Below are 12345 nucleotides of genomic sequence, written 5' to 3' on the forward strand. Positions count from 1 at the left end.
TTTTTGCTAAAAAAAAAAACGCAATGGATTTTGTCTTTTTTCAGCCTGATTTAACTATGTACAGTAAGTAGACTAAAAATGTTGTACATTATGTTTTTGGGCTTATGTACCAGCTCAAAGCAACAGCCCTTTAGCAGTGAACATATGTGTCTCTGAAGATGCCCCAGTAGCTTCCCGTCTCCTTTTCTGCTGATTCACTGCACATGCGCTATGCTGCTGTCACTCCGTGAGCTTAGGGACAGACTTCCGAATATGCAGTACACTTATATAAATGTCACAATATAATACAATATCCATTAACATTTTTATTCTTGCAGTACAGTAAAAGACACAACACTCCATGAGATGCTAAATCCAAATGAAAATTGTATTGGCTGTCCCTGTTTTTTTCTTGGATGAAATGAATCCAAGACTGTCAAAGACAATGATGAAAACATCTATATTCATGTAAAAGAAATAAGGGTTTGTTATCTATTATCTAAAGTGTTTTTTTAGTCTTACTTGCAATGAAGTAATTAATATGGATGGTCTATTTCATAAAAATACTAAATCAATTATGCTATTGTGATTCCTTTTGTACAAAGGAAAATGAAGCGTGTCAATTCGGTCCTCATTTAACAGGTCTGTGGACCCCATTGTATAATCCGATTGAATCAACCTGATTTGGTCCAGCGTGTGGGTAGCAAAATCTGTCCCAAAGTTCACCAAGTGGACCAGTGAGTGTATGGCAGTTTATTGGAACACAGCTATGAGCTCCAATGTAGCACATTTAATATCGTATATACTTGAGTATAAGCCGACCCGAGTATAAGCCGAGGTACCTCATTTTACCTACGAAAACTGGGAAAACGTATTGACTTTGGTCATGAACCTCTGGGATTTAACATATCCTTATATTTTATAACAGGGGGTACATTATAGGCACACTAAATAATAAATGCTGAACTTAAAAAGGGAAGTTTCTACATTTCAATGGGGAGAGACAGTATCCACACAGGGCCCTTTTTAACTCTTTCCTCTAACCATTTGCTTCCATATCTTTTCCTTCCTCTCTCTGCACCAGCCACAGTGCCTTTAAACTGTCCGTAAGACAAAAGTTAGTTTTGCATCCGTTTTCTTTCCCCTGTATCTTGCCTCCGTTTCTATCAAAGCCCACTTTCTGTCCACCTCTCCTCTCCTGAAAGTCCGCTCTCTCCACCTCTCCCGTCCCTACTGTCACAGCCATCTTTCTCTCTCCCCCTCCTCTCTGAATCATTTCACTCACAGCTCGATCTCTGAAAGCCGCTTCTCTCCACCTCCCCCTTTTTCTCACAGTCGCTGACAGCTTTCTCCCTCTTCGGACTGCTGGATCTTGTTTCCTTTGCACACGCAAAGATTAACAGCCAGCATGATATAACAGCGCATGTTCATCAAGCTCTACACGTCACTTCCGCCTATTACATTGCCACGTGGTCCTAGCGCCAGAGTCCTTTAGACTTGAAAGCCCTGTGCGCACCCAGTGACTCAAGTATAAGCCGAGGTAGACTTTTTCAGCACATTTTGAGTGCTGAAAAACTCGGCTTAAACTTGAGTATATACGGTAAATCAAGTCAAAGCTTAGAAAAGCCATCACAGATGAAAGAACTAATCCTACATAATTTTTGTGTTAAAGCTTTGTGAATCATTTTAGTTTAAGAAGAATTACACGGTTGGCCCATAACTCCTATGGTTTGAATCTGTAAAACTGCTTAGACAGGCAATGACATGGAGCTTTAGAACGATGATTTATGAAAAGATCAGAAACACAGATTTAAAGGGGATGGGACAGCCAAAAAATATATTAATTAAAATAAGTAAATTTAAATGGAAAAATTAACAGCAACATAACAGACAAAAACTAACTTTCAAAGTCAAACTCATGGTCACTGGGGGGACTGCTGAGACCAGAATCTGCAAGGAACAGTAAAATAAAGAAATAAAAATACATCTTGGCTTTCATATTGTCTTTCACACTCAATATAACACATAAAGCTACTCTGATTTACCAGGCAAATGAAAAAAGTTGGAAAACAGGAATATTCTACAAGCAGGGTGTTAATTAAACAAACTATGGACTATTTATTTAGGAACATATTTAATATACATCATAGCTCCATCGTCATCAGCACATGATCATAACTAGAACATTTTGCCTAGTCCAATTATTATAATGCAGAGTGAGTGCTGTCTAGACTGTACTGGACTGTTTTGGATTAAGATGTCACCAAGGACATTACCTATCTTACCTGGAGTTTGAAAGTTAATACGTCTCATTTCCACAGGATCAGTAGGGTGGTGGGGTGGAATTTCTGCGTTATTCAGTAAACATTTTGTTCGGGGATCTGAATTCTTCCTTTTGCTTGAACATACAAAAAGGCATAATTATGTGTACATGTAGCAAGGTGACAAATTAAAGGAGTGGTTCATCTTTAAATTAACTTTTAGTGGCAGATTTATCAAAATGTTAGATTGGAACTCACCACAGAAAAACACACTCAATTTATATTCATTCCTATGGGATTTTTAGAATCATATTTATCAGAGTTCATCATTTGATAAATATGCTTTTAAAAATCCTATAGCAATGAATAGAAAGCGAGTGATTTTTTTGCTGTGAGTTCTGTCACATTTTGGTAAATCTGCCCCTTAGTATGACATAGACATTCATATTCTAAGTAGAAAATGTAATAAAAATCGCAAAAACATATTCACACAAACAAATAAAAATTTTAATTCTGCATTGCAAACTTTTAAGAAGTGCTTGAAGGTGTTGTAATTGGAGCAAACATTTTTTTCAATAAAACATTTTATTACATACACTGCACACTGTAGCAAATTATACAATTTGCAGCCTTTCTTCCACTGTTGGAAGTGATCGCTAAACAGTTTCCTGGTTCGCAAAAGGTATATTAGATTTGCACAAAGGAAAATTTGATAACACAAAGTCTTTGCATTGTGAATATGTTTTCCGACTTTTATGACATTCCCCCGTAAGAATATTTGCAAAGGTCTTTTATTTTTTGTAATTTCTGAATAATTTCCTTATTGAACAGCAGCTCTCTGATTTGGAGCATCTGTCTGGTTGCAAGTGTCCAGTTTACCCCTAGCAACCAGGCAAAGGTTTAGGCCCTGGTTACATAGAGTGTTGGCTCTGCTGCTCTCCAACTGCATTTTGTAAGCAGGTGGAGGGAAGCAGATCCACTCTCTTCATCAGCTCCGTACAGGGAAAAAGATAACAAATGTATCAACTAAATGTATACATTTAGAACAGTTACAGAGTCGGCGACCCCCCCCCGCCCCGAGCTGCTTTAGAAGGTGAAAAATGAAACTTTACACTTCATTATTAGAAAAACTGTCACAAATAGAAAATGGAAAGTAATTGGAAAAAGGTTATTTCTGGTGAAACATCTGAAACCAACTGAAGTGAAAAAAGTTTTTGAAGGTGAACAACCCTTTTAAATGAAAGACTGGAATATAATAAGGAGAGGGCCTGAATAGAAAGATAACTGCTGGAAAACAATAGAATAACAAATAAAATGAAAGATAATTGAAAACTATAAAAACCAACTGAAAAGTTGCTGACAAATTGATCATCACATACTAAAAGTTAACTTAAGGCAAAAAAAACCCACTAGGAATGCATTAAATATTTCCAACATAATAAACTCCTTACCTGTCTGGTTTGCTGTTGTTGGAGGAGAGAAAAAAGAAACAGGAAGATTATAGTAGTTAATACAACAGATCAACAATAGTCATGATTGTACTGCATATTACTGTGTACAGGCACTGAAATATACAAATATTTTACTTTTAAATTCTTTAAGAAGAGTACTTCAGTTTCACTGGCAAGACGTTGCAGGACAAAATTCACAATTGCCAAATTATTCATTTCCATTACCTCTGGAATGTCCCTGCAATCTGAATTTCTACTGGTAACTGCTGCATAATTTATTTCCATTTTTTAATTTCTCATCTCCATCTATTCTGTGTTCTGCCACAGGTTTTAAGCATCAGCCGTTAATAAACTACTCTCTAAACAAACTTTGTAATTCAGTGGGGGTCATTTATCAAAACTGGGCAAATTTGCCCATGGGCAGTAACCCATGGCAACCAATCAAATTGCTGCATTCATTGTTCTACTTGCAGCTGGCTTTAAAAAGCGATTGGTTGCTATAGGTAACTGCACATGGGCAAATTTGTCCTGTGTTGTTAAATGAGCCCCAGTGAGTATGTTTAGGCATAGGCAATTTACTTTAACTAGCTGCAATAAACTCAAATTTTCCAGCCATGTACCACAAGGCTATGGCATGCTAGGAGTTAGTTATCTGGGATAAATCTCCTCTTTCACAGGTGACTAATTTCCTGCAAATGCTTTTACCATGGGGAAATCGTTGAGTGGGCAAATTTATGTGATGATTCGGTTTTCCAAAGTCACCACAAGTTTACTTGTGAGAGGACAGCTGACTTCAGAACGCCAAAGCGACTTGTATCTTTTCCTAGCAGTGATTTACATTACTGCCAGTGGGAAAGCATTTGCACGAAATTAGACGCCAGTCTACCATACAGTATATGAGGAAATAACTGATGGAAACTAAAGTCCTGATAAGTCAGTCAAAGAAAACGGTCTTTGTTTACATTTGGAAAGTGATATTTATACCATACATTTTTGAGTTATTTATCTTTTGTTCAGCAGCTCCCAAGTTTGCATTTTTAGCAATCTGATTGCTAGGGTCCAAATTACCCTAGCAGCTATGCAATGATTTGAATGGGGGACTTTAATATGAATAGGAAAGCCCTCAATATAAAGATAAGCAAGAAAAATCATTTAAAACTATAAAAAATAAATAATGAAGACCAATTGAAAATCGGGCATTCTATATGATACTAAAAGTTGATTTAAAGGTGAACCAACCCTTTAAAATAAGGGATTTTAAAACTGTCTAAATGCATTTTCATATTAGAATGACATTCATCCTCCAGATTAATCAGCAACTAGTATAATTCAATGTTATATGCCCTTTAAAGAGAACAGAATTGAAGGTTGAAAGGCTGAACATGATGGTGATATATAAATTTCACAAATTTTGTAGCAAAGCGAGTAGCCTTACTTTTTGTAGAGAAGAATTGCAATGACAATACATATGATAAACACAACTGCAAGAACAGGTCCAATAACCCATATGAGACCTTCTTCTCCATCAATGATTGGCTGAGGGTCCGGATCATCTAGCTGAATGGGATCAGAATACGGACTTGCAGCAAACATCTTCTGTATAGGAAAAACAATTAAAAAACAACATTGGACCTTTTAATCTACACAATGAGATTATTTAAAGGGCATGTGAACAAATCTATACTCTTGGTAGAAAAAAGATTTTTCAGAAAGCAGAATTCCTCTTCGTTGATAATTTGAATGGATGTTTTTTCATGTATTTAATTGAATTTATACAATATTTGGCCATGATGGATGCTATGTCTCCAGCATAAGCGTTCATCATCTTGTCTTTTTCCATCACTTATTTGTGGTATAAACCCCCTTTGTACCAGAGCTGTGAAGTAGGAAATCAGCCAACGAATGCAGGTGCACACCTGGTCCCTCTGTAACGTACATAGTGCTTGGGGCACAGGAGGACAGAACCTCCACTATTCAAAGCAAGATGAAGTACTCCAGCACACATATTCTGCTTAAGGGTTTAATGTCAAGCCAAAAAGGTTACAACGTTTCGGGGGCGTACCCCTTCGTCAGGTGATCTGTGCCTCCCACCTCAACCCTTAAATACATAAAAAAATTCCATAGGACATCACAATTAAGATGGCAGGTATTAGAAAAAGTATGAACACCTACTCAAGGTCTCAAGTTAAGATTGGCACAACGTGAGGCTTATTGGATATGGCTGCTACAAACGCAAACACCAAGGGGGTTAAATGAGGAGTTTAGCTTTACATGTTATTTGTAACAATGTATCATTCTGCCATTTTTAAATTATGTTGCTAATTTGTTTCCATTTCTCTACAGATTCTCCTAACTCTATATTTTTTTTTGTTAGGTAGTAATAAGAAAAGGAAAGGTATGATTAATTCCTTCCGAAATTGAATAACTGCATTAGGTTAATAACCCTGTATTTTGATTGGAAACCTTAATGCTTTGTTTTAAAACAAAATGTTTTCAAACTTTTCAGCCAGTTGAATATCTTTTGGACTTTATTGGAAATAACTGATGAAACTTCAATTTCTACATGGATTCTGGACTCGTTATTTATTATTGGACTTTTCTTGTGATCCAAGGGAATTCAGGTGGTTGTATTTTGCTAGATATTTAATTTATATGGGTGGTGATCGAATTTTTTTTTTTACGTATTTAAGGGTGGAGGTGGGAGGCACAGATCACCTGACGAAGGGGTACGCCCCTGAAACGTTGTAACCTTTTTGGCTTGACATTAAACACGGGTAGTAACCCTTAAGCAGAATACGTGTGCTGGAGTACTTTGTCTTGCTGTGGAGTAGGAAGCAATTTTGGTTAAATATTCTGCATTGTTTCTGAAATAATCATGTTTATGTTCACTGTCCATCTCTCAGCATCTGTTTCTCTTCATTCTGTCCTCATGCAGCAGTTGGGTGTCAGAAGATATTCATTGACAGTTAGATCCAATATATCTTATAGGGGGGCTACTTTTCCTAGCAGATTAATTAGAGCTCATTCAAATAACTGATTCCAGTACAAACAAAATCTAACAAAACAACTGCCTTTTTGCACAAACCCTGCATTGCGAGAGACAGTATTTCTGGTGATTTTAATAGAGTGAGCTCTAATACATCTTCTAGGCAAAAGTATCCCCCCCCATATAAGATATATTGGATCTAACTATAGATGATTATCTGACACCCAACTCCTGCATTAACAGAGAATGAAGAGAAACAGATCCCAAGAAAGGAATAGTGAAGGTGAACTTGATTATTTCAGAAATGGAACAGAATATTTAATTGATGGTATTTACAAAGTAAATTATTTCAGTATACTGAAGCTTATATTAAATTTTCGCGATAGTTCCCCATTAAGGGATCACATTCAAAATGATGTCCTAGTGAATGCCATTATGAGCAGTGTCAACAATGCTTTATGAAGGATAGGTCATGTCAGACACATCTGACTGCTTTTTATGATGAGGTTAGTTAGAAGCTGGCTAGAGGGGTGCAATAAATTTGATCTATTTGGATCTACTTGATCCCGGGACTGATCTGATTGTCATCCTGGAATCAGGAAGGAATTATACCCCCTCTGAGGCAAATTGGAGAGGCTTAAGGAGGTTTTTTTTTGCCTTCCTCTTGATCAACTAGCAGTTTGGCAGGTATATATACACACATATACAGACATAAAAGGTTGAACTTGATGAACGTGTGTCTTTTTCCAACCTAACTTACTATTTTAGAAACTATTTTAGAAACAGAGAAAATTAATGTAGAGAATGCATGACAGAATAAGGAAATATGGGTAATTTACAGATAGGGAGGGGTAATATGTAAACATGAAGATTTAAGAAAGAAAAATAATAATGTGCAAGTACCTGCCTCTTACTAGTTATACTGTGCTTTGGAGATACCTACTCACTGTCTTTCAGTGTACATTGTATTTGTGGTACCACAACTCACTGAGCTTTGGGAGCTACTACTCACTAGCTCTCCCTCTATATCATGGGGTTTCAGCATGCACTTGCTTCTCACATGATGTGATTGGGGTATCAATACTTACTGATTTTATTGTATGTGTTATCAGTACAAACTGTGTTTTATAATAGGATAGGGTTCTACTGCGCTCAGTGTACAGAACAATTGTTTTGCTAGTATCCACTGCTTCTCGCTGCATAATATGCTTGGAATGTAGGGCCCACTAATATCACTGTATAATGTGGTGATGCTATTACCTATTATATTAATTTACAATGTGCTGTAGATGCCAATTACATTATATACAGCAGTGAAAATAAGTACTGAATAAATGTTTTTCTCAGTAAATATATTTCTAATGGGACTATTGACATGAAATTTACAACAGATATCGGTAACAATCCAATTAATCTACACATACAAAGAACTCAAAAAAATAAGCCCATCAATTAAGTTATGTGGAATAAAGTGGAATGACACAGGGAACAAGTATTGAACAAATAAAAGTAAAGGCGGTGCAGAAAGGCACGGCAAGCCAAGAAACCTGCTGAAATCTGTCAGTATTTAGAAAGCAATTCTGCCCCCTATAGTTGCACATTAATTTTGGCTGGTTTAGTCCTAATTGATGGCCTATAAAAAGGTTTCTCATTACCAAGGTATCACCAAAGAAGCATCTCATGACTCACGATGCAATAGTGTCTTAATGCAGTGCCACCCTGGCCAGGGCCGCTTCTGCCATGAGGCAAGGTGAAACCCTTGCCTCAGGCGGCAGCGAGCGGCCAGTTACAAGGGGCGGCAAAAAGCCGCCTCTTGCAACTTTAAGAGCCAAACTTCCGGGTTTTAACACGGAAATTCAGCTCCGCTAGTGCAAAGAGCGCTATTGCGCTCAATGCACTAGCGATACTGCCCCCTGAAACCCGCTCCGACGCTAATTTCTAAGCGCGGAGCGGGAGAGGAGGGGGGCGGCAGCAGCCCCAGAATCGGCGCTGACCCTGACGGCCTGAAGATCATGAACATCCAATATTTAATCATCATGTATTGTAGATGATGAAATCCCCAAATACTTTTCAAATTTTTGTTGAGGAACAATATTCTTAAATTGTTGCAATATTTGCTAGCACAGTGTGGTTTTTGTTCCTCTATCTCTATTTTTACTTCTGATAGACTCAGCCTCTTGGAGATTTCAGCATTATGCTCCTTTCTAGTCTTTTGTTGCCCCTATGCTAACTTTTTTGAAATGTATCGCTGGCATAAAATTTAAAATCAGGTTTGTTTTTGTAGAAAACTGGTGCGTCATAAAACCTTGTTGAAAATATTTTGTCTAGAAAAATTTACCATGTTGGTTTTTGAAAAATGAATGAAACATTTAACTAAACTATGATTACTATCCCCTGTTGAGGGCTGAAAATTAATGTATCACTACTTTGAATCTTTATAAAGAATACTGACAAAATTCAAGAGAAAGGGACTTTGCAAAGATTAGTTAACTATATACAAAATATATATTCAGTGTTGATAATTTAGCATGACAATAACAAAACCTCTATTTTAATGCTTTCTGAGTTAATAACAAGAAATGGAACAGATTTGGAAAAATCTTTCGATACAAAATAGCATATTAATACATGAAAAGTATATATGTAGAATGGTTACACACATGCCCAAAGTGTCTGCTTACTAAAAATGGTAATAGCTTCAGTCACTCAATGTTGCTCTCATTCTGTGCACAAGTTTAACTCCCCATAGCAATCAGTCAGCTCTATTAACTACCTAGTAGCACATTGACCAAAACTATTAGCTGACAGGTTGCATATTTTTGCAATTTTGGACCAGCCCTTAAAGGAATTGTTCAGTGTAAAAATAAAAACTGGGTAAATAGATAGGCTGTGCAAAATAAAAAATGTTTCTAATATAGTTAGTTAGCCAAAAATGTAATGTATAAAGGCTGGAGTGATTTGATGTATAACAAGTCAGTCAGAGCACTACTTTTCAGCTCTCTTGGTTTACACTGACTGGTTGCCCTGGTTACCAGGCAGTGACCAATCAGAGACTTGAGGGGGGGCCACATGGGACATATCTGTTGCTTTTGAATCTGAGCTGAATGCTGAGGATCAATTGTAAACTCACTGAACAGAAATGTACCATGTGGCCCCCCTTCAAGTCGCTGACTAACTCAGAGTTATAGAGCTGAAAAGCAGGAAGTTGGATTCTGGCTGTTTTATTAGACATCTGTTCACTCCAGCCTTTATATATTAAATTTTTGGCTAACTAACTATATTAGAAACATTTTTTATTTTGCACAGCCCATCTATTTACACAGTTTTTATTTTCACACTGAACTATTCCTTTAAGACTTATGTCACAGCTAAGCCAAAAGCTGGTCATAGACGGGCAAACTTTAGATGCTGATTCGGTCCCTTTAGAATAAAGTTGGCATCTTATCTGACCATGTAAACGGCCCACCCCAATTGCCCGTCAGATATAGTTAGGTTGGTTGGGGATTTTATCGGCATGAGGATACAGTCCTCTCCTGACAGGCCCGCACAAGTGCTTAATATGAAAAATCCGTAGAAAATACTCACCGCTTCTGCACCTTCCAACATAGCCAGTATGAAGAAAACATATCTCTGTCCAATTTCCAAAGCTTTGTTCTCAAAGCCATCATAAATCTTTTGATCTCCAAGAGTAAAATGACCAGGAAGCGTATGAAAGCCAGCAGCAATATAAGGTTTGGGAAACTCCAAATGCAACAAATGGCGAAGACTGCGATGATGAACCTTCGGAATGCTCTGTATCAGCTGATCAGTATATATGAAAACTATGTTATAAGAATTGGCTAATCAGGTAAAAATAAATGATTGTATAATGAAGAGCTAATATATTATCAGAGAAAAGAAGAAGAAAGTCTAAAGTCACAGAAGCTATTAAGTTACTGTTAAGTTATTAAGTTATTAAGCAAACTGCATAGCATTTAGCAGTTAAGAGTCAGGTATACTTTTAGACAATAAAATTGACCTTGACGGATGTTTCTTGTTTTCAACCTAAATTACTATGTTACGAAAATATATATATGTTGGACAAACAGATTTTAATATAAGTAGAAGACTTCAGAACAGAGAAAGAGAATGTGCTATTTTAATTAAAAACAGAGTAACACTTTCAGTGATAGCAGTCCTCAAATGATTGCCTTAGGAAATAAATGACCACAACCTAAGTGGTTTCAAAGGGACATTTAAAATTAGCTTTCAATATGCTATTCATCTATGTATTCATAAAGGAATAGTTTAGCGTGAAAATAAAAACTGTGTAAATAGACAGGTAGTGAAAAATAAAAAATGTTTCTAATATAGTTAGTTAGCCAAAAATGTAATGTATTAAGGCTGGAGTGACTGGATGTCTAATATAGTAGCCAGAACACTACTTCCTGCTTTTCAGCTCTATAACTCTGAGCTAGTCAGTGACTTGAAGGGGGGCCACATGGTACATATCTGTTCAGCGAGTTTGCAATTGATCTTCAGTATGCAGCTCAGATTCAAAAGCAACAGATATGACCCATGTGGCCCCCCTTCAAGTCGCTGATTGGTTACTGCCTGGTAACCAGTCGGTGGAAACAAAGAGAGTCGAAAAGCAGGAAGTTGGGCTATGTTCTTTTATGTTAGAATCCAGTCACTCCAGTCTTTATACATTACATATTTGGCTAACTATCTATATTAGAAACACTTGTTATTTTGCACAGCCTATCTATTTACCCAGTTTTTATTTTAACACTGAACAATTCCTTTAAGCCTTTACTTGTCAAGGATGTAGAATCAAATATCTAAACTGCAGAAGGAGGGGGTCTGCATGATAAATCCTTGGACCCAATCTTCGCAGAAGTAATCCCATACAGATTGTTTGCTGCTTGCCCATTTTGTTGTAGCTCCAAGTGCGACCCCCACACTTCAAGCAATAGGTAATGTGCAATGGTAGACAGATCTTTTATTCACATAAGGCAAATTATGCTCCCTGTAGGTGACAAAACACCTGAAAAAAACATTTAGTTGCATGAAACAAATACTTCAACAGGGTGTGCCATTGCCCTTAAAAGTAACACATATATAAGTTAGCAACCACTTATACTTAGTAACATAGTAAGTTAGGTTGAAAAAAGCCATACGTCCATCAAGTTCAACCTTTTAACTTTTTTTTTTAACCTGCCTAACTGGCAGTTGATCCAGAGGAAGGCAAAAAAAACCCATCTGAAGCCTGTCCAATTTGCCTCAGAGGGGAAAAAATTCCTTCCTGACTCCAAAATGGCAATCGGACTAGTCCTGGATCAACTTGTACTATGAACTATATTCCATAACCCTGTATTCCCTCACTTGCTAACATGCCATCCAACCCCTTCTTAAAGCTATCTATAATGTATCAGCCAGTACAACTGATTCAGGGGAACCTCTTAGCAATGACTAAAACAAGGAAATGCAAAAAAAAAAAACCTGTGAATTAGGCTTAACTTACATTTTCTAGGTCCATTTCTTCAGGGCTCCCCCAGGGGTTTAAGAAATGATCACGAGATTTTTTCAAAGGCACAACAACAATATAATAGATCCTATAATAACAGATTGGGGACAATAATAATATTAAACCAAATTCTGTAGATATAGAGTAACATAATGCCTAAAC

General features: G+C 36.9%; 1 protein-coding gene across 21 annotated transcripts in view; it reads right to left on the minus strand.

The window, feature by feature from the left end:
- Nucleotides 1-12345, minus strand: part of ptprs.S (protein tyrosine phosphatase receptor type S S homeolog) — a 380500-nt gene that overhangs the window by 80865 nt on the left and 287290 nt on the right. For 14 of the 21 annotated variants that reach the window (XM_041579815.1, XM_018243490.2, XM_018243485.2 and 11 more), the window contains 6 exons: nt 12181-12271; nt 10263-10478; nt 5127-5287; nt 3692-3703; nt 2265-2377; nt 1882-1929 (listed from right to left, as the gene is read on the minus strand). In XM_041579815.1, coding sequence (XP_041435749.1) covers nt 1882-1929; nt 2265-2377; nt 3692-3703; nt 5127-5287; nt 10263-10478; nt 12181-12271 — 641 coding nt within the window. The remainder of the gene's footprint in view (nt 1-1881; nt 1930-2264; nt 2378-3691; nt 3704-5126; nt 5288-10262; nt 10479-12180; nt 12272-12345) is intronic. The other 7 variants (XM_041579826.1, XM_018243491.2, XM_041579821.1 and 4 more) reach the window with 1 other exon arrangement.

This window comes from Xenopus laevis, chromosome 1S, assembly GCF_017654675.1.
Source record: "Xenopus laevis strain J_2021 chromosome 1S, Xenopus_laevis_v10.1, whole genome shotgun sequence".
NCBI lineage: Eukaryota > Metazoa > Chordata > Amphibia > Anura > Pipidae > Xenopus > Xenopus laevis.